We start from the raw sequence: 22,389 nt of genomic DNA on the forward strand, positions 1-22,389 counted from the left end.
TATGAGTCTTCAAGCTCCTAAGCCTTCTCCCGGAGGGAAGAGGGGCGAAAAGTGTGCTGGCTGGGTGGGTCGTGATTTTCCTGGCAGCACTGCTCCGACAGCGTGCGGTGTAAAGTGAGTCCAAGGACGGAAGATTGGTTTGTGTGATGTGCTGGGCTGTGTTCACGATCTTCTGCAGCTTCTTCCGGTCTTGGACAGGACAACTTCCATACCAGGTTGTGATGCACCCTAGAAGAACGCTTTCTACGGTGCATCTATAAAAATTAGTGAGGGTTTTAGGGGGGCAGGCCAAATTTCTTTAGTTTTCTCAGGAAGTAAAGGCGTTGGTGGGCCTTCTTGGCAGTGGACTCTGCTTGGTTGGACCAAGTCAGGTAATTTGTGATACTGACCCCGAGGACCTTAAAGCTTTTGACCTGTTCCACTTGCTCACCACCGACGTAAATTGGGTCGTGCAGTCCGCTACTCCTTCTGAAGTCAACAACCAATTCCTTCGTCTTGCTGACGTTGAGGGATAGGTTATTGTTTTCACACCATGCCACCAGGTTCTTAATTTCCGCTCTGTACTCAAACGCATCATTACCCGAGATAGGGCCTACAATTGTTGTGTCTTCAGCAAACTTATATATTGAGTTTGATGGAAACTTGGCTACACAATCATGGGTGTAGAGTGAGTACAGCAGGGGGCTGAGTACTCAGCCTTGTGGGGCACCGGTGCTCTGGGTGATTGTTGAGGAGAGCTTGTCCCCTATTTTTACAGCCTGGGTCCTGTCTGTGAGGAAGTTGAAGATCCAGCTGCAGATCTGAGTGCTAAGGCCCAGGTTCCGGAGCTTAGGAATCAGTTTATTTGGAATGATGGTATTAAAGGCAGAGCTGTAGTCAATGAAAAGGAGCCTTACGTATGCGTCTTTATTCTCCAGGTGTTCTAAGGAGTAATGTAGGGCCAGAGAGATGGCATCTGCCATTGACCTGTTGCTCCGGTAGGCGAATTGCAAAGCGTCGAGGTTGACCGGTAGGCTGTGGTTGATACAACCCCAAAATTCATTTTCTTGCAGGCATACTCAATAAATCTCTAGAATAACAGCTAGAGCAGAATCAATGAAAGACCGCACCAACTGGGGTGTTCAACCAACGTGCAAAAGTCAACAAACTGTACAAATATGAAAATAAATAAATAATAATAATAAATAAATAAACAATAAATATCAAAAACATGAGATGAAAGTGAGTCCATAGGTTGTGGGAACAGTTCAGTGATGGGGTGAGTGACGTTGAGTTCAGGTTATCCCCTCTGGTTCAGGAGCCTGATGGTTGAGGGTAATAACTGTTCCTGAACCTGGTGGTGTGGGACCTGAGGCTCCTGTATCTCCTTCCCGATGGAATCAGTTCAGAGTTGAGGTTATCCCCTCTGGTTCAGGAGCCTGATGGTTGAGGGTAATAACTGTTCCTGAACCTGGTGGTGTGGGACCTGAGGCTCCTGTACCTCCTTCCCGATGGAATCAGTTCAGAGTTGAGGTTATCCCCTCTGGTTCAGGAGCCTGATGGTTGAGGGTAATAACTGTTCCTGAACCTGGTGGTGTGGGACCTGAGGCTCCTGTACCTCCTTCCCGATGGAATCAGTTCAGAGTTGAGGTTATCCCCTCTGGTTCAGGAGCCTGATGGTTGAGGGTAATAACTGTTCCTGAACCTGGTGGTGTGGGACCTGAGGCTCCTGTACCTCCTTCCCGATGGAATCAGTTCAGAGTTGAGGTTATCCTCACTGGTTCAGGAGCCTGATGGTTGAGGGGTAATAACTGTTCCTGAACCTGGTGGTGTGGGACCTGAGGCTCCTGTACCTCCTTCCCGATGGAATCAGTTCAGAGTTGAGGTTATCCTCACTGGTTCAGGAGCCTGATGGTTGAGGGGTAATAACTGTTCCTGAACCTGGTGGTGTGGGACCTGAGGCTCCTGTACCTCCTTCCCGATGAAATCAGTTCAGAGTTGAGGTTATCCTCACTGGTTCAGGAGCCTGATGGTTGAGGGGTAATAACTGTTCCTGAACCTGGTGGTGTGAATCCTGAGGCTCCTGTACCTCCTTCCTGATGGCAGCAGTGAGAAGAGAGCATGTCCTGGGTGGCAGGGGTCCCTGATGGTAGATGCTGATTTCCTGTGACAATGCTCCGTGTAGATGTGTTCAATGGTGGGGAGAGCTTTACCGATGGACTGGGTCGTATCCACTATCCTTTGTAGGATTTTCCATTCAAGGGCATTGGTGTTTCCACCTCAGGCTGTGATGCAGGCAGTCAATAGACTCTCCACCACACATTTCTAGAAGATTGTCAAAGTTTTAGATGTTTTAGAAGTGTATAGGGTTTGGACATCTGTGGTGAAAATGAGGCAGTCAAGGCCAGGGAACTGAAAGTTAGTGAGGAGATCGAGGGCATGTGAAGAGTCACGGATGTAGCTGGGCAGGGACTGAACCAAGGGGAATAGAATGCACTTGAGGTGTGGGGACATGAGTTCAGTGGGGCAGGTGCAGGAAGAGACAATGGGCCTACCCGGACAGTCAGGTGGGAGGTAGAAATGAGCAGTGCGGAGTAAGGGAACTACGAGTTCGGAGGCAGTGGATGGGAGCTCTCCAGAGTTGATGAGGTCAGTGATGGTGTTGGAGCCGGTGTTTTTGATGGTCTGGAGTGGGGTCCTCTTCAAGGGGTAGGTATGAGGAGGTGTCGGAGAGTTGCTGCTTGGCCTCAGCAAGAGGACTATCCACCGCACTACAACAGCACCCCCACCCCCCCAACGATTGTAGGGTTGATGGTAAGGTTGGGATTGGTGTGAAGAGGGTGGTAGTTTGGTAGCTCCACAATCATTCCACAGTCAAAGTCACTTAGATCACATTTCTTCCCCATTCTGATGTTTGGTCTGAACAACAACTGAGCCTCTTGACCGTGTCTGCGTGCTTTTATGCACTGAGTTGCTGCCGCATGATTGGCTGATGAGATATTTGCATAAACGAACAGGTCTACCTAATCACGTGGTAAAATAAACAAGAATCATTACAAGTTGAGGGATGTGCAGTCCGAGATGTTTAGGGTTTTTCGGGTGGGTTTCAGAACCTGATGGCAGTGGAGAAGAAGCTGTTAGACCATAAGACATAGGAGCAGAATTAGGCCATTTGGTCCATCAAGTCTGCTCCGCCATTCAGTCATGGCTAATCCTTTTCCCCCCCTCAGCCCTACTCCCCGTCCCTCTCCCGCTAACCTTTGATGCTGAGTCCAATCAAAAACCTATCAAGCTCTGCCTTAACCCAACAACCTGGCCTCCATAGCTGCCTGTGGTAATAAATTCCACAAATTTACCACCTTTGACGAAAAAAGTTCTCGCATCTCTGTTTTAAATGGACACCCCTTTATCCCGAGGCTGTGCACTCGTCCTAGACTCCCCCACCATGGGAAACATCTGCCTAGGCCTTTCAACATTCGAAAGGTTTTAATGAGATCATCCCTCATCCTTCTATATTCCAGCGAGTATAGGCCCAGAGCCATCAAGCGTTCCTCGTATGATAACCCTTTCATTCCTGGAATCATCCTTGTGAACCTCCTCTGAAGTGGCAGATGGAGGTCAACCCAGATAAGTGTGAGGTAGTTTATTTTGGTCGGTCAGATATGATGGCAGAATATAGCATTAATGGTAAGACTCTTGGCCATATGGAGGATCAGAGGGATCTTGGGTTCCGAGTCCATAGGACACTCAAAGCTGCTACGCAGGTTGACTCTGTGGTTAGAAGGTATACGGTATATTAGCCTTCATCAGTCGTGGGATCGAGTTTAGGAACCGAGAGGTAATGTTACAGCCATATAGGACCCTGGTCAGACCCCACTTGGAGTACTGTGCTCAGTTCTGGTCGCCTCACTACAGGAAGGACACGGAAACCATAGACAGGGTGCATAGGAGATTTACAAGGATGTCATCTGGATTGGGGAGCATGCCTTATGAGAATAGGTTGAGTGAACTCGGCCTTTTCTCTTTGGAGTGACGGAGGATGAGAGGTGACCTGATAGAGGTATATAAGATGATGAGAGGCATTGATCGTGTGGATAGTCAGAGGCTTTTTCCCAGGGCTGAAATGGTTGCCACAAGAGGGCACAGGTTTAAGGTGCTGGGGAGTAGGTACAGAGGAGATGTCAGGGGTAAGGTTTTTACTCAGAGAGTGGTGAGTGCGTGGAATGGGCTGCCAGCAATGGTGGTGGAGGCGGAAACGATAGGGTCTTTTAAGGGACTTTTGAATGGAGCTTAGAAAAATAGAGGGCTATTGGTTAGCCTAGTAATTTCCAAGGTAGAGACATGTTTGGCACAACTTTGTGCTACACACATCAAAGTTGCTGGTGAACGCAGCAGGCCAGGCAGCATCTCCAGGAAGAGGTACAGTCGATGTTTCAGGCCGAGACCCTTCGTCAGGAAGGTTTGACAAAGCCTTGGAACCTTGTGCTGTGGGTTGTCTATATTTCTATTATATATATGTAGAGAGAGAGAGAGAGAGAGAGACTGTGTGAAAGTCTGTCAAGGATGATAAGTATTATTTTGATGTCTGTACTCCCACTGCTGTCCCACTTTGTTTTTCCTTTCTGTATTGCATTTGTGTTTATTCCAATAAAGTATCCTCGTGGCTTTGAACACGTGTGCCTTCTCCTTTTGTTTGGGAATACAGATGCGAATGCCCCGATCTGAACCAGGAAAGAACACATAACAAATTTTAAAATGATTCCCATTTCAACCAGTCTCCTGAAACTCCAAAGAAAGCAAAGGTGCTGGCGTGTCACCTTCACGTGGTCAGAGTGCCGTGAAACAAGCCTTTTGGCCCATCAGGTCCGTACCAGCCATCAATGACCCAGCTGCAGCTCCTGGTTTCATGGCCGACAAGGTCTTGGTGTTTCAGTGTACATTGAAACTGACAGTGAAACACGTTGCTTGCACCACGACCAAAACAGTTGCAGGATTGCGATGGGGGCGGTCCTCAAGTGTCGCCAGGCCTCCGGTGCCCACAACTCACTAACCCCTAACCCTGGAAAGCAAGAGGAAGTCGGAAATCGGGGCAGCCAGAGGAGAACGGACAGACTCCTTTGGGATTGAGCCCCAAATGGCGATGGCTGGCACTGCGAACTGCTACGTGACCGTACAGCCAAGCACGCCTGCAGATGCTTTTTGAATGGTGTGAGTGGCTCTGCTTCCAGCAGGATCCAGATTTCAGCACCTCTCTGGGTGAAAATACCTCTCCTCAGACGCTCTAGAAACCCCCTACTCGCCACGTTAAACTTCACCCTAGGTGTCACAGCCATCTCCCACAAAGACAAAACACTTCCTCATTAAATCCTGTAATAAGAAATTTGTGGACATGGGTTACAGGCTGGGATCTAATCCAGGGGTTCACAGGGTTTATATACAGAATAACAGATTCCTGGGAGTGGGTTACAGGCTGGGATCTAATCCAGGGGTTCACAGGGTTCATATACAGAATAATAGATCCCTGGGAGTGGGCTACAGGCTGGGATCTAATCCAGGGCTTCAGGGGGCTTCATACAACAGATCCCCAGGAGACAGTTAAACTCTCCCTCTCCCCTCCACTATCCTCTCCCTCAATCACCCCCTCACTCCACTACCCCTATTCCCCACTACCCACTCAGCTCTTCCCTCTCTCCCCAATCCACAATCCCCTGTCCCACCCACTACACACCGTCCCGATCACATCCTCACTCCCCTCTCCACTCCGCGAAACTCCAGTCCCCCAACTCCCCTCCCTCCCAATCAGCCAAACTCCCCTATCCCCTCCCTCCCACCGCATCAGCCCCAACTCCCCTGTCCCCCTTACACCCCTCCATCCCCTCACACCCTCCCCATCCCCCTCAATCCCTCTCATTCCCTTCATTCAGCTCATCCCTCCTCGCCCTCCTCGCCCTCCTCATCCTCCCTCATCCCCGTCATCCGCTCGTCACCCCCATCCGACTCAATCCCACACTTTCCCCTCATTTCGCTCCCTCCCTGAGTGACGCCGTGTTAAAGGGGAGGGCAGCTTCCCCTCGCCTTTAATGAGCCGACGGCGACTTTGTGCTTTGGGGAATTTCCAGCGGCCCCGGGACATTTTCTCATCCGGATGCAGAGCTCAGGACGGGGAAGCGAGCGGCCCTGCACCGGCACCCGGCCATGGAGCAGTGTGCGGGCAGCGGCGGCACCGAGCCGGGCCACGGCGGCCTAGGAAAGCTGCAGGCCTGGGAGCCCGGCGCGGCCGATGAGCGATGTGAGTCCGCCTGCGACTCGGCCTACGGCTCCGGCCTGTTGGAGAGCTTCAGCTCCCGCTGCTCGCTGGCCGAGAGCGGCGGCGATGAGGCGGCCGAGCCCGCCGAGCCCGCCGAGCCCGAGGAGCGGTTTGAGCCCTGGAGCTACCTAAGCGAGGAGGGGGACACGTAGGTGCTCGGGAGAGTGAGGGAGGGGAGTGAGTGAGGGTGGGGAGGGAAGGGAGTGAGGGTGGGGAGGGAGGGGAGGGAGTGAGGGTGGGGAGGGAGTGAGGGTGGGGAGGAGGGTGGGGAGGGAGTGAGGGTGGGGAGGGAGGGGAGGGAGTGAGGGTGGGGAGGGAGGGGAGGGAGTGAGGGTGGGGAGGAGGAGGGTGGGGAGGGAGTGAGGGTGGGGAGGGAGGGGAGGGAGTGAGGGTGGGGAGGAGGGAGGGGAGGGAGTGAGGGAGGGGAGGGAGTGAGGGTGGGGAGGGAGGGGAGGGAGTGAGGGTGGGGAGGGAGTGAGGGTGGGGAGGAGGGTGGGGAGGGAGGGGGAGGGGAGTGAGGGGGGAGTGAGTGAGGGTGGGGAGGGAGGGGGAGGGGAGTGAGGGGGGAGTGAGTGAGGGTAGGGAGGGGAGTGGGAGTAAGGGAGGGAGGGATGGAGTGAGGGTAGGGAGGGGAGGGGGAGTGAGGGGGGAGGGGAGGAGGAGTGAGGGTGGGGAGGAAGGTTGAGTGAGTGAGGGGAGGAGGGAGTGAGGGAGGGGGAGGGTGGGGAGGGGTAGTGTGAGCGAGGGGAGGGGGAGTGAGTGAGTGAGGGGGAGGGTGGAGTGAGGGGAGGGGGAGTGACTGAGTGAAGGGAGGGGAGGATGTAGTGTGTGTGTGGGGGAGGGAGTGTGAGTGAGGGAGGGGGAGAGGGAGTGAAGGAAGAGGAGGGGTAGTGTGTGAGGGAGGGGAGGGGAGTGTGTGAGTGAGTGGTGGAGGGGGAATGAGGGAGGGGAGGGAATGGGGTAGGGGGAGTGAGGGAGGAAGAGGGAGTGAGCATGGGCTGAGCGAGGGTGGAGTGATGGAGGAAGAAGGAATGAGAGGGAATGTTGAGGATGAAATAGAGATTCAGAGGCCTGGAGTCAATTGGACGGGTTGCGATCATTCTCTTTATTGGTGGAATGAGGGGGTGAGCTTGTCAGGGTTTTGAAAATCACGAGGGGCAGAGATGGGGTCGATCTGAAGGATGGACTATAAAAAACTGAAAAGCAATGACATGATGTGAGAGGGGAGTGATTCAAAGATCCGAGGGGTATGACGTTCTCAGAGAGGGCAGTGGGCAGATATAACTTCTAATCTGTGCTCTGTACCTATGGCTACGTGAACATGTTTTTGATTGTACGACAGTAAAGAGATGGCTATGATCACAGTGTGTAGAAAGCATTTGGGATAGCAGAGGAATCTGGGCCGAGTGGAAGTGGGATCAGTGTGAAAAGGCATCTTGGTCAGCAGGGAGGGCCTGTTCATTCTGAGAGCAAACCTTCCCCTCGGGATGGCAGGTAGACAGACATCTGCTGCTCCCCTTCAACCTGTGGTTGTGGGCTATTCTGCCCCCCTGGTCTAGCAGCTGGCAGCTTTGGTTGACCCTCTTGTCCGAGAGACGGTTCTGAGGGCACTCTCCCTCCTTGGGGGTGGGGGGTGTGCAGAGGGAAACATGGGCCCTGTGCCTCCGGACCACCTGCATGGCCTGGGAACTCCAGGGACATCCTCAGAACTGAGGCACCACTCTCAGTAACAACTAACAGAATCAGTGAAAGAGCGCCCAACTAGGGAATTCAAACAGACTGCAGTAACGGTGCAAATACAAAAACATTCAATAATTAGAAATAAATATTGAGAACATGAGATGAAGAGTCCTTCAAAGTGAGTTCATAGGTTGTGGAAACAGTTCAGTGATGGGGTGAGTGAAGTTATCTCCTTTGGTTCAAGAGCCTGATGAGGGGTACTAACTGTTCCTGAACCTAGTGATCTGGGACCTGAGGCTCCTGTACCTCCTTCCCGATGGAGTCAGTTCAGAGTTGAAGTTACCCCTCTGGTTCAGGAGCCTGATGGTTGAGGGGTAATAACTGTTGCTGAACCTGGTGGTGTGAGACCTGAGGCTCCCGTACCTCCTTCCCGATAGAATCAGTTCAGAGTTGAGATTATCCTCACTGGTTCAGGAGCCTGATGGTTGAGGGTAATAACTGTTCCTGAACCTAGTGATCTGGGACCTGAGGCTCCTGTACCTCCTTCCCAATGGAATCAGTGAGAAAAGAGCATGGCCTGTGTGGTGCTGGCCTTTGATGGCTAAAGTGTTATACCTGCCCAGTCATCTCCCCCCTCGCCTCATTTCAAAGACCCTAACGGTCCTTCCAGGTGAGGCAGCATCTCACCTGTGAATCTGCTGAGATCCCGTCTATTGTGTCCGGTGCTGCCGAAGAGGCCTCCTGGACATTGATGAAACCCATCATAAATTGGGACACCGCTTAATTGAGCAGAACTTCCCGGTGGCCAAAGATTTTAATTCCCATTCCCATTCCCACTCCGACGTGACGGTCCGTGGCTGCCTTTTCTACCAAGATGAGGCCACCCTCAGGGTGGAGGACCAACACCTTGTATTCCGTCTGGGTAGCCGCCAACCTGATGCATGAACATCGATTTCTCCTTCTGGTAAAAAAAAGGTTCCCTCCTCCCCTGCCTCTCTTCTTCTATTCCCCCATCTGGCCTCTCACCTCTTCTCACCAGCCTATCACCTGGTGCTCCTCCTTCCCTTTCTCCCACAGTCCACTCTCCTCTCCTATCAGATTCCCTCCTCTCCAGCCCTTTACCTTTCCCACCCACCTGGCTTCACCCATCACCTTCCAGCCATCCTCCTTCCCGTCTCCCCCACCTTTTTATTCTGGCGTCTCCCCCCTTCCTTTCCAGTCCTGAAGTAGTGTCGCAGACTGAAACATCGATGGTTTATCCATTTCCACAGATGCTGCCTGCCCCGCTTAGTGCGTCCAGCAGTTTGTGTGCGTCCATTGGGATCTCCAGCGTCTCTTGTGTTCATTATAAGAGTCAGTCCACCTCAGAATGGCAGGGTAGCTCAGCAGTTAGCGTAACACTGCTGCAGCTCGGAGCATCAGAGTTCTGAGTTCAGTTCCAGCGCCCGCTGTCCGGAGTCCGGACATCCTCCCTGTGGACTGCCTGGGTTTCCTTGGGCAGCTCTAGTTCCCACCCACACCTGAAAGATGCGCCAGTTGGTAGGTTAATTGGTGATTAGGCTGGAGGTAGAGGTAGGTGGAGGCGGAGGGAGGAAGAGGTAGAGAAATGGAGATAGAGGGAGGTAGGTTGATAAAGGTCGAGGGAGGTAGATCTGTAGACGCTCACTCTCTCAGCTCTGATTCCAGTTCCAGCACTTTAAGGAAGGATTTGAAGGTTCCAGACAGGAATTTACTGGAATGTTTCCAAGGGTGAATGAGGGATTTAGATTATTAGATTGTGAGGACACTCAGTCCTCGTTTATTGTCATTTAGAAATGCATGCATTAAAAAATGATACAATGTTCCTCCAGAAAGATGTCACAGAAACACAGGACAAACCAAGACTAAAACTGACAAAACCACATAATTATAACATATAGTTACAACAGTGCAAAGCAATACCGTAATTTGATAAAGAGCAGACCATGGGCACGGTAAAAAAAAAGTCTCAAGTCCCGATAGCCCCATCATCTCACGCAGGTGGCAGAAGGGAGAAACTCTCCCTGCCATGAACTCCAAGTGCTGCAAACTTGCCAATGCATTGGAAGCACCCGACCGCAGCCGACTCTGAGTCCGTCCGAAAACTTCGAGCCTCCAACCAGCCGTCCGACACCGAGCACCGAGCACCATCTCTGCTGAGCGCTTCGACCCCGCCCCGGCCACCGAGGACTCGGGGCCTTCCCCTCCGGAGATTCTGGATCACACAGTAGCAGTGGCAGTGAAGCAGGCATTTCAGAAGTTTCACAGATGTTCCTCCGTGCTCTCTCGTGCGTCTCCATCAAATCAGGATTGTGCACGGAACCCTACTTGAAAGATAACAGACATCATTCACCGGAGTGGCTGCTGCCATCTTCTCCTCCCCCAAGAATTCGGCTCCAAGGTTGGACTGAGGAAGTGAGGATGTTCTCCTTAGGACAGGGAAGGTGGACAAGATCAGGATTGGTCGAGATGGTGGTGGGCTGGGAGGATGAATGGAAGTTACTTCCAGTGGCGGATGGTTCAAGGAGCCGGGGAGATGGATCAACCAGCTCGGGAGGAGATAGCAGAGGGTGGGCACTGAAGTTTTCAAGAGGGAATTTGGGTGGAGTAACTTGCAAGGCAGCGGGGGAGATGGAGTTGGACAGACTTGGTGGCCACCCCTGACCTGCCCTAATGCTGGGTCTATTTTGCAGGTTCCTCCACCTCTGCATCATCCATGAAGAGGAGAGCCTGGCACTGGCTTTCATCAGCCAGTCCGAGACAGCCTACCTGAACTGGCAGAATGACCTTTTCCAGGTAAATGGGCATCCCATGCTGCTGGGACCTGTGCACCTGCTGGTTGTACTCATTCCTCACGACCTTCCTATTCACCAGTGCAAATCCTCTCTCCCCTCCCCTTCTGCCCTGTCACACTCTCTCATCCCCCCCACCACTCACCTCCATCATTCTCTCGTCACACTCTCTTATCCCCTCAACATTTCCTTTCACCATCCCCCTGTGCGGGACCCCATCGCAGCCTCTCATCCACTCCCCTTCGAAGTCCCCCCATATATGGCCCTGTCACACACTCTCGTCCCCTCCCCTTCACTATCCCCCTGTATACGGCCCGTCACACTGTCTCGTTCCCTCCCCTTCACTGTTCCCCATCCTGTACCCCATCCCCCATGTACACGGCCCCATCACACTCACATGTCCCCTCCCCTTCACCATCCCCCCATACACAGCCCTGTCACACTCTCTTGTCCTCCCATCACCTCCCAGTCTCTGTCACTATTCCCACTCTCCCCTCCTCCGTCTGTCCATCACTCCCCCTCACCTGATCCACCCGTCACCTCCCAGTCTCTGTCACTATTCCCACTCTCCCCTCCTCCGTCTGTCCATCACTCCCCTTCACCTGATCCACCCGTCACCTCCCAGTCTCTGTCACTATTCCCACTCTCCCTCCTCCATCTGTCCGTCACTCCCCCTCACCTGGATCCACCCATCACCTCCCAGTCTCTGTCACTATTCCCACTCTCCCCTCCTCCGTCTGTCCATCACTCCCCCTCACCTGACCCACCCGTCATCTCCCAGTCTCTGTCACTATTCCCACTCTCTCCTCCTCTGTCTGTCCATCGCTCCCCCTCACCTGATCCACCCGTCACCTCCCAGTCTCTGTCACTATTCCCACTCTCCTCTCCTTTGTCTGTCCATCACTCCCCCTCACCTGGATCCACCCGTCACCTCCCAGTCTCTGTCACTATTCCCACTCTCCCCTCCTCCGTCTGTCCATCGCTCCCCCTCACCTGATCCACCCGTCATGTCCCAGTCTCTGTCACTATTCCCACTTTCCCCTCCTCCGTCTGTCCATCACTCCCCCTCACCTGGATCCACCTGTCACCTCCCAGTCTCTGTCACTATTCCCACTCTCCCCTCCTCCGTCTGTCATCACTCCCCCTCACCTGGATCCACCCGTCACCTCCCAGTCTCTGTCACTATTCCCACTCTCCCCTCCTCCGTCTGTCCATCACTCTCCCTCACCTGGATCCACCCGTCACCTCCCAGTCTCTGTCACTATTCACACTCTCCCCTCCTCCGTCTGTCCATCACTCCCCCTCACCTGATCCACCCGTCACCTCCCAGTCTCTGTCACTATTCCCACTCTCCCCTCCTCCATCTGTCCATCACTCCCCCTCACCTGGATCCACCCGTCACCTCCCAGTCTCTGTCACTATTCCCACTCTTCCCTCCTCCGTCTGTCCATCACTCCCCCTCACCTGGATCCACCCGTCACCCCCCAGTCTCTGTCACTATTCCCACTCTCCCCTCCTCCGTCTGTCCATCACTCCCCCTCACCTGATCCACCCGTCACCTCCCAGTCTCTGTCACTATTCCCACTCTCCCCTCCTCCGTCTGTCCATCACTCCCCCTCACCTGATCCACCCGTCACCCCCCAGTCTCTGTCACTATTCCCACTCTCCCCTCCTCCGTCTGTCCATCACTCCCCCTCACCTGATCCACCTGTCACCTCCCAGTCTCTGTCACTATTCCCACTCTCCCGTCCTCCGTCTGTCCATCACTCCCCCTCACCTGGATCCACCCATCACCTCCCAGTCTCTGTCACTATTCCCACTCTCCCGTCCTCCGTCTGTCCATCACTCCCCCTCACCTGGATCCACCCATCACCTCCCAGTCTCTGTCACTATTCCCACTCTCCCTCCTCCATCTGTCCATCACTCCCCCTCACCTGGATCCACCCGTCACCTCCCAGTCTCTGTCACTATTCCCACTCTTCCCTCCTCCGTCTGTCCATCACTCCCCCTCACCTGATCCACCCGTCACCCCCCAGTCTCTGTCACTATTCCCACTCTCCCCTCCTCCGTCTGTCCATCACTCCCCCTCACCTGATCCACCCGTCACCTCCCAGTCTCTGTCACTATTCCCACTCTCCCCTCCTCCGTCTGTCCATCACTCCCCCTCACCTGATCCACCCGTCACCTCCCAGTCTCTGTCACTATTCCCACTCTCCCCTCCTCCGTCTGTCCATCACTCCCCCTCACCTGATCCACCTGTCACCTCCCAGTCTCTGTCACTATTCCCACTCTCCCGTCCTCCGTCTGTCCATCACTCCCCCTCACCTGGATCCACCCATCACCTCCCAGTCTCTGTCACTATTCCCACTCTCCCCTCCTCCATCTGTCCATCACTCCCCCTCACCTGATCCACCCGTCACCTCCCAGTCTCTGTCACTATTCCCACTCTCCCCTCCTCCGTCTGTCCATCACTCCCCCTCACCTGATCCACCTGTCACCTCCCAGTCTCTGTCACTATTCCCACTCTCCCGTCCTCCGTCTGTCCATCACTCCCCCTCACCTGGATCCACCCATCACCTCCCAGTCTCTGTCACTATTCCCACTCTCCCCTCCTCCGTCTGTCCATCACTCCCCCTCACCTGGATCCACCCGTCACCTCCCAGTCTCTGTCACTATTCCCACTCTCCCCTCCTCCGTCTGTCCATCACTCCCCCTCACCTGATCCACCCGTCACCCCCCAGTCTCTGTCACTATTGCCACTCTCCCCTCCTCCGTCTGTCCATCACTCCCCCTCACCTGATCCACCCGTCACCCCCCAGTCTCTGTCACTATTCCCACTCTCCCCTCCTCCGTCTGTCCATCACTCCCCCTCACCTGATCCACCCGTCACCCCCCAGTCTCTGTCACTATTCCCACTCTCCCCTCCTCCGTCTGTCCATCACTCCCCCTCACCTGATCCACCCGTCACCCCCCAGTCTCTGTCACTATTCCCACTCTCCCCTCCTCCGTCTGTCCATCACTCCCCCTCACCTGATCCACCTGTCACCTCCCAGTCTCTGTCACTATTCCCACTCTCCCGTCCTCCGTCTGTCCATCACTCCCCCTCACCTGGATCCACCCATCACCTCCCAGTCTCTGTCACTATTCCCACTCTCCCCTCCTCCGTCTGTCCGTCACTATAGAACCATAGAACATTACAGCACAGAAACGGGCCTTTTGGCCCTTCTTGGCTGTGCTGAACCATTTCTCTGTCTCGTCCCACTGACCTGCACCTGGACCATATCCCTCCATACACCTCTCATCCACGTACTTGTCCAAGTTTTTTTTAAATGTTAAAAGTGAGCCCGCATTTACCACTTCATCTGGCAGCTCATTCCACACTCCCACCACTCTCTGTGTGAAGAAGTCCCCCCACAATGTTCCCTTTAAACTTTTCCCCCTTCACCCTTAACCTATGTCCTCTGTTTTTTCTACCCTCGCCTCAGTGGAAAAAAACCTGCTTTCATTCACTGTATCTATTCCCACTATAATTTTATATGCCTCTATCAAATCTCCCCTCATTCTTCTACGCTCCAGGGAATAAAGTCCTAACGAGGGCTCACAGTTTGAGGATAAAGGGGAAGTCTTTTAGGACCGAGATTAGGAAAAACTTCTTCACACAGAGAGTGGTGAATCTGTGGAATTCTCTGCCACAGGAAACAGTTGTGGCCAGTTCATTGGCTATATTTAAGAGGGAATTAGATATGGCCCTTGTGGCTAAAGGGATCAGGGGTATGGAGGGAAGGCTGGTACAGAGTTCTGAGTTGGATGATCAGCCATGATCATACTGAATGGCGGTGCAGGCTCGAAGGACCGAATGGCGTACTCCTGCACCTATTTTCTATGTTTCTAACCTATTCAATCTTTCTCTGTAACTTAGTTTCTTGTGTCCCAGCAACATCCTTGTAAACCTTCTCTGCATCCTTTCAACCTTATTAATATCCTTCCTGTAATTTGGTGACCAAAACTGCACACAATACTCCAAATTCGGTCTCACCAATGCCTTATACAACCTCACCATAACATTCCAACTGTTATACTCAGTACTTTGATCTATAAAGGCCAATGTATCAAAAGCTCTCTTTACGACCCTATCTACCTGTGATGCCACTGTTAGGGAATTTTGTGTCTGTATTCCCAGATCCCTCTGTTCTACTGCACTCCTCAGTGCCCTACCATTTACCTTGTATGTTTTACGTTGGTTTGTCCTTCCAAAATGCAAGACCTCACACTTGTCTGTATTAAACTCCATCTGCCATTTTTAGCCCATTTTTCTAGCTGGTCCAAATCCCTCTGCAAGCTTTGAAAACCTTCCTCACTGTCCACTACACCTCCAATCTTTGTATCATCAGCAAACTTGCTGATCCAATTTACCACATTATTATCCAGATCATTGATATAGATGACAAATAACAATGGACCCAGCACTGATCCCTGTGGCACACCACTAGTCACAGGCCTCCACTCTTGAGAAGCAATCCTCCACTACCACTCTCTGGCTTCTTCCATCGAGCCAATGTCTAATCGAAATACTACCTCTCCATGTATACCTAGCGACTAAATCTTCCTAACTAACCTCCCATGCGGGACGTTGTCAAAGGCCTTACTGAAATCCATGTAGACAACATCCACTGCCTTCCCTTCATCCACTTTCCTGGTAACCTCCTCGAAAAACTCCAACAGATTGGTCAAACATGACCTACCACGCACAAAGCCATGTTGACTCTCCCTAATAAGTCCCTTTCTATCCAAATACTTGTAGATCCTATCTCTTAGTACTCCTTCCAATAATTTACCTACTACCGACGTCAAACTATAATTTCTATAATTTCCCGGATTACTTTTCGATGCTTTTTTAAACAACGGAACAACGTGAGCCACTCTTCAATCCTCCGACACCTCACCCATAGATACTGACATTTTAAATATACCTGCCAGGGCCCCTGCAATTTCAACACCAGTCTCCTTCAAGATCTGAGGGAATACCCTGCCAGGTCCTGGGGATTTATCCACTCTGATTTGCCTCAAGATAGCAAGCACCTCCTCCTCCTCTTCAATCTGTATCGGTTCCATGGCCTCTCTACTTGTTTTCCTTATTTCATGCCAGTTTCCTTAGTAAATACAGACGCAAAAAAAAAACATTTAAGATCTCCCCCATTTCTTTTGGTTCCATACATAGCCGACCACTCTGATCTTCAAGAGGACCAATTTTATCTCTTACTATCCTTTTGCTCTTAGTATACCTGTAGAAGCTCTTTGGATTATCCTTCACCTTGACTGCCAAAGAAACCTCATGTCTTATTTTAGCCTTCCTGATCTCCTTCTTAAGTATTTTTTTGCACTTTTTATACTCCTCAAGCACCTTATTTGCTCCCTGTTTCCTATACATGTCATACATCTCTCTCTTCTTCTTTATCAGAGTTGCAATATCCCTTGAGAACCAAGGTTCCTTATTCCTATTCACTTTGCCTTTAATCCTGACAGGAATATACAAACTCTGCACTCTCAAAATTTCTGCTTTGAAGGCTTCCCACCTACCGATCACATCCATGCCAGAGAACAACCTGTCCCAATCCACGCTTTTTAGATCCTTTCTCATTTCTTCAAATTTGGCCTTTTTCCAGTTTAGAACCTCAACCCGAGGACCAGATCTATCTTTATCCACGATCAAGTTGAAACTAATGGTGTTGTGATCACTGGAACCAAAGTGCTCCCCTACACAGACTTCCGTCACCTGTCCTAACTCGTTTCCTGATAGGAGATCTAATATTGCATCCTCTCTAGTTGGTATCTCTATATATTGATTTAGAAAACTTTTCTGAACACATTTTACAAACTCTAACCCGTCTACACCTTTAACATTATGGGAGTCCCAATCAATACCGTATGTGGAAAATTAAAATCCCCTACTATCACAACTTTATGTTTCCTGCAGTTGCCTGCTATCTGTCTGCAGATTTGCTCTTCCAATTCTTGTTGACTATTGGGTGGTCTATAATACAACCCCATTAATGTGGTCATACCTTTCCTGTTTCTCAGCTCCACCCATAAGGACTCAGTAGACAAGCCCTCTAATCTGTCCTGCCTGAGCACTGCTGTAATATTTTCCCTGACTAGCAATGCCACCCCCCCACCCTTCATTCCTCTGCCTCTATCATGTCTGAAATATCGGAACCCTGGAACATTCAGCTGCCAGTCCTGCCCCTCCTGTAGCCAAGTTTCACTAATGGCTATAATGTCGTAATTCCCTGTGTCAATCCACGCCCTCAGCTCATCAGCCTTCCCCACAATACTCCTTGCATTGAAATAGACACACCTCAGAAGATTATTACCGCCACACACAACCATTCTATTTGTGACTTTGCATGAACTTTTAACATCATTTATTTTCACCCCTGCTCCACTATCTGCTCTGGCATTCTGGTTCCCATCCCCCTGCAAATCTAGTTTAAACCCTCCCCAAAAGCACTAACAAACCTCCCTGCAAGGATATTGGTCCCCTTGTAGTTCAAGTGTAACCCATCTCTCTTGTACAGGTCCCAACTGCCCCAGAGGAGGACCCAATGATCCTGAAATCTGAAACCCTGCCCCCTGCACCAGTTCCCCAGCCATGTGTTCATCCACCAGAGCATCCTATTCTTACCCTCACTAGCACGTAGCACAGGTAGCAATCCTGAGATTACCACCCTCGAGGTCCTGCTTTTTAACTTCCTACCAAGCTCTCTCTACTCACTCTCCAGGACCTCCTCACTCTTTCTTCCTACATCATTGGTACCGATGTGCAGCACGACATCTGGCTGATCACCCTCCCACTTCAGAATGTCATGCAATCGATCAGAGCCATCCCTGACCCTGGCACCCGGGAGGCAACAAACCATCCAGGAGTCTCTGTCACGACCACAGAACCTCCTGTCTGTACCTCTAACTATCGAGTCCCCTATCACTACCGCTCTCCTCTTTCTCCCCCCTCCCTTCTGCACTGCAGAGCCAGACTCAGTGCCAGAGATCCGGCTACTGCAGCTTGTCCCAGGTAAGCCAACCCCCCCAACAGTATCCAAATCGGTATACTTGTTGTTGAGGGGAATGGCCACAGGGGAACCCTGCTCTGCCTGCCCTTTCCCCTTCCCTCGCCTGACGGTAACCCAATTACCTGTGCTCTGCTCCTTTGGCGTAACTACCTCCCTGTAGCTACTATCTATAAACTCCCCATCCTCCCGAATGATCCAGAGGTCATCCAGCTCCTGCTCCAGTTCCCTAACGCGGTTTGTTAGGAGCTGCAGCTGGATGCACTTCTTGCAGGTGTCGTTGTCAGGGACACTGGAGGGCTCCCTGACTTCCCACATCCTGCAAGAGGAGCATTCCAACATCCTGCCTGGTATTCTCTCTACTCTAAACAAACAAAACAAAACTTACTGGAACCTACCCTCGCCTCTGCCTGTTCACGCCGAAGCCTGTTGAGCCAAAGCCGTCCCACTCTGCTCCCTGTCACTCTGCTGCCCGCTATATATGGTGGTCTTTTTTTAAAAACATTTGGCACTCTATGTCACGTGCCTGCGCAGTCTAGCCTCTTTTCCCCGAGCAGTGTAAAACAAAATATAGATAAATGATTTTTTAACATGATGAACATCTCAGCATTTACTGCATTTATCTAAGGTGCCTGGCACTTTAGAATACGTTTTCCTTTCTTCTTGTATCCTGTAAGCTTCGGACACACAGTAGACATTGAAAATGCTGGAATCTGTAGCAAAGACAGACTGCCAGAGGAACCCAGTGGGTCAGCCAGCATTGGGCAGGGATGTGGATCAGAAAAGGATTTGTGGGATGGGGCCAAGTGGGACTGGCTTAGATGGGAATCTGGGTTAGCATGGACCAGTTGGGCCGATGGGCCTCCTTCCCTGCTGTATGACCAAGAATGGCTTCCTTTCAGCATTCAGCAGCTCTCCGAGTGTGTAGTAATGATCCATTCCCTCTGGTCCCCAGACTCCGCTGCACCTGGCCATTTACACCCAGCAGGCAAGCGTGGTGCGCCAGCTGGTGCTGAAGGGAGCAGACGCGGGGCTGCAGGACCGTAATGGCAACACCGCGCTCCACCTGGCCTGTCAGTACGGCCTGGAGGGGTGCCTGCGCGCCCTGACGCAGCCTGCCTCGGCCAAGGAGCTCGCCCTTGTTGGGTGCAACACCGCTGACGTGCTGGCCACTCAGAACCTGGAACGCCACAACTGGCAAGGTACGTAGTCACGCCTTCTTCGGTGTAACCGCGAGTGAAGCCTTCTGAATGAAAGTGGGGCTTTAACACAAACACGAGATTCTGAAGGTGCTGGAAATCCAGAGGAACATACACACACAAAATGCTGGAGGGAGTCAGCAGGTCAGACAAAATTCAAAGTAAGTTTATGATGACAGTACGTAGTACAACACAGAGTCAGTTTTGTGTGGGCATACTCAGTAAATCTGTAGAATAATACCAGAACCAATGGCTGACTGCTCAACCTGGGCGTTCAGCCAGAGTGCAGTGTTTGTGGAGTGGAATAAATGGTGGACGTTTCAGGCCGAGACTCTTCATCGACATTGGAAAGGAAGGGAGCAGAGGCTAGAATAAGGAGGTTGGGGAGTGGGGGGAAGGAAAACCAGCTGGCAGGTGATGGGTGAGACAAGGTGAGGGGGAAGGCAGGTGTGTGGGGAGCCAGCAGAATGAGGTGAGAGGCTTTGGGGATCTGAAACAGGTGCTAAAGGAGAAATGGTCTCCTTTGGCACTGGCGCGGGCGGAAGGATCTCCGAACATGGAATGAGCTGCCGGCGGAAGTGGTAACTTCAGGTTCAATTAAAACGTTTCATTGAAGTTCAGATAAGTACATAGCTGGGAGGAGTCTGAGGGGCTAAGGTTTGGGTTCAGGTCGATGGGATGAGGCAGGATTGGGACAGCATAGACATAATGGGCTGAAGGGTCATTTCTGTGCTGTAGTACTGGATGACGCTAAGTATTTACAGTGGCGGCTGCAGATACTGGAACCCAAAACAAAGCGCAATGAACTCCATGTGTGACAAAGGCTCTCAACCTGAATAGTTGGCTGTCAACTTTCCTCCTAACCTGCTGGCTTTGAGATTAAAAATATCAAATGTTGAAAGTGGATGTGGGGAGGATGCTTCCTGTAGTGGGGGAGTCTAGGACCAGAGGGCACAGATAGAGTGGATGTGGAGCGAATGTTTCCTATAGTGGGGGAGTCTAGGACCAGAGGGCACAGATAGAGTGGATGTGGAGAGGATGTTTCCTACGGTGGGGGAGTCTGGGACCAGAGGGCACAGATAGAGTGGATGTGGAGAGGATGTTTCCTACGGTGGGGGAGTCTAGGACCAGAGGGCACAGATAGAGTGCATGTGGCGAGGATGTTTCCTATAGTGGGGGAGTCTAGGACCAGAGGAAAAAGATAGAGTGGATGTGGAGAGGATGTTTCCTATAGTGGGGGAGTCTAGGACCAGAGGACACAGATAGAGTGGATGTGGAGAGGATGTTTCCTATAGTGGGGGAGTCTAGGATAAGAGGACACAGATAGAGTGGATGTGGAGAGGATGTTTCCTATAGTGGGGAGTCTGGGACCAGAGGACACAGGTAGAGTGGATGTGGAGAGGATGTTTCCTATAGTGGGGGAGTCTAGGACCAGAGGACACAGATAGAGTGGATGTGGAAAGGATGTTTCCTATAGTGGGGGAGTCTAGGACCAGAGGACACAGATAGAGTGGATGTGGAGAGGATGTTTCCTATAGTGGGGGAGTCTAGGACCAGAGGGCACAGATAGAGTGGATGTGGAGAGGATGTTTCCTATAGTGGGGGAGTCTAGGATAAGAGGACACAGATAGAGTGGATGTGGAGAGGATGTTTCCTATAGTGGGGAGTCTAGGACCAGAGGGCACAGATAGAGTGGATGTGGAGAGGATGTTTCCTGTAGTGGGCGAGTCTAGGACCAGAGGACACAGATAGAGTGGATGTGGAGAGGATGTTTCCTATAGTGGGGGAGTCTAGGACCAGAGGACACAGATAGAGTGGATGTGGAGAGGATGTTTCCTATAGTGGGGAGTCTAGGACCAGAGGGCACAGATAGAGTGGATGTGGAGAGGATGTTTCCTGTAGTGGGCGAGTCTAGGACCAGAGGACACAGGTAGAGTGGATGTGGAGAGGATGTTTCCTGTACTGGGGGAGTCTAGGACCAGAGGACACAGATAGAGTGGATGTGGAGAGGATGTTTCCTATAGTGGGGGAGTCTAGGACCAGAGGACACAGATAGAGTGGATGTGGAGAGGATGTTTCCTATAGTGGGAGAGTCTAGGACCAGAGGACACAGGTAGAGTGGATGTGGAGAGGATGTTTCCTGTACTGGGGGAGTCTAGGACCAGAGGACACAGAGTGGATGTGGAGAGGATGTTTCCTATAGTGGGGGAGTCTAGGATAAGAGGACACAGATAGAGTGGATGTGGAGAGGATGTTTCCTATAGTGGGGAGTCTGGGACCAGAGGACACAGGTAGAGTGGATGTGGAGAGGATGTTTCCTATAGTGGGGGAGTCTAGGACCAGAGGACACAGATAGAGTGGATGTGGAAAGGATGTTTCCTATAGTGGGGGAGTCTAGGACCAGAGGACACAGATAGAGTGGATGTGGAGAGGATGTTTCCTATAGTGGGGGAGTCTAGGACCAGAGGGCACAGATAGAGTGGATGTGGAGAGGATGTTTCCTATAGTGGGGGAGTCTAGGATAAGAGGACACAGATAGAGTGGATGTGGAGAGGATGTTTCCTATAGTGGGGAGTCTGGGACCAGAGGACACAGGTAGAGTGGATGTGGAGAGGATGTTTCCTATAGTGGGGGAGTCTAGGACCAGAGGACACAGATAGAGTGGATGTGGAGAGGATGCTTCCTATAGTGGGGGAGTCTAGGACCAGAGGACACAGATGGAGTGGATGTGGAGAGGATGTTTCCTATAGTGGGGGAGTCTAGGACCAGAGGACACAGATAGAGTGGATGTGGAGAGGATGTTTCCTATAGTGGGGGAGTCTAGGACCAGAGGACACAGATAGAGTGGATGTGGAGAGGATGTTTCCTATAGTGGGGGAGTCTAGGACCAGAGGACACAGATAGAGTGGATGTGGAGAGGATGTTTCCTATAGTGGAGGAGTCTAGGACCAGAGGGCACAGATAGAGTGGATGTGGAGAGGATGTTTCCTATAGTGGGGGAGTCTAGGATAAGAGGACACAGAGTGGATGTGGAGGAGATCGGAGAGTCTACTTGGATGGATTTTACGGTGTTGCTCCTCCACTCTGAGGGTGCCGAGATGTTGGATTGAGAATGGGGATTCTAATTAAAATGGCTGACTTTCGGTGGATGGAGGGGATGCGCTTGATCAAAGGGGTTCCCCAATTTGCGATGGGTCTCACCAATGTACACGAGCACAGGATCCAATAGACGACTTGCAGATTTGCAGATGAGGTGATGTCTCGCCTGGCAGGGCTGGTTGGGGCCCTGAATGGAGCTGATGATAAGGTATGGAGCCTATTCCATTTGAATAGCAGGCCGTTCTTGGGGT

General features: G+C 51.8%; 1 protein-coding gene across 1 annotated transcript in view; it reads left to right on the top strand.

Moving 5' to 3' along the window:
* Nucleotides 1-6,032: 6,032 nt before the first annotated feature.
* Nucleotides 6,033-22,389, top strand: part of LOC134339791 (NF-kappa-B inhibitor epsilon-like) — a 37,550-nt gene continuing 21,193 nt past the window's right edge. Inside the window, exons 1-3 of the mRNA XM_063036567.1 lie at nucleotides 6,033-6,434; nucleotides 10,678-10,780; nucleotides 18,796-19,042. Coding sequence (XP_062892637.1) covers nucleotides 6,175-6,434; nucleotides 10,678-10,780; nucleotides 18,796-19,042 — 610 coding nt within the window. The 5' untranslated portion in view covers nucleotides 6,033-6,174. The remainder of the gene's footprint in view (nucleotides 6,435-10,677; nucleotides 10,781-18,795; nucleotides 19,043-22,389) is intronic.

This window comes from Mobula hypostoma, chromosome 30 (genome assembly GCF_963921235.1).
Source record: "Mobula hypostoma chromosome 30, sMobHyp1.1, whole genome shotgun sequence".
NCBI lineage: Eukaryota > Metazoa > Chordata > Chondrichthyes > Myliobatiformes > Myliobatidae > Mobula > Mobula hypostoma.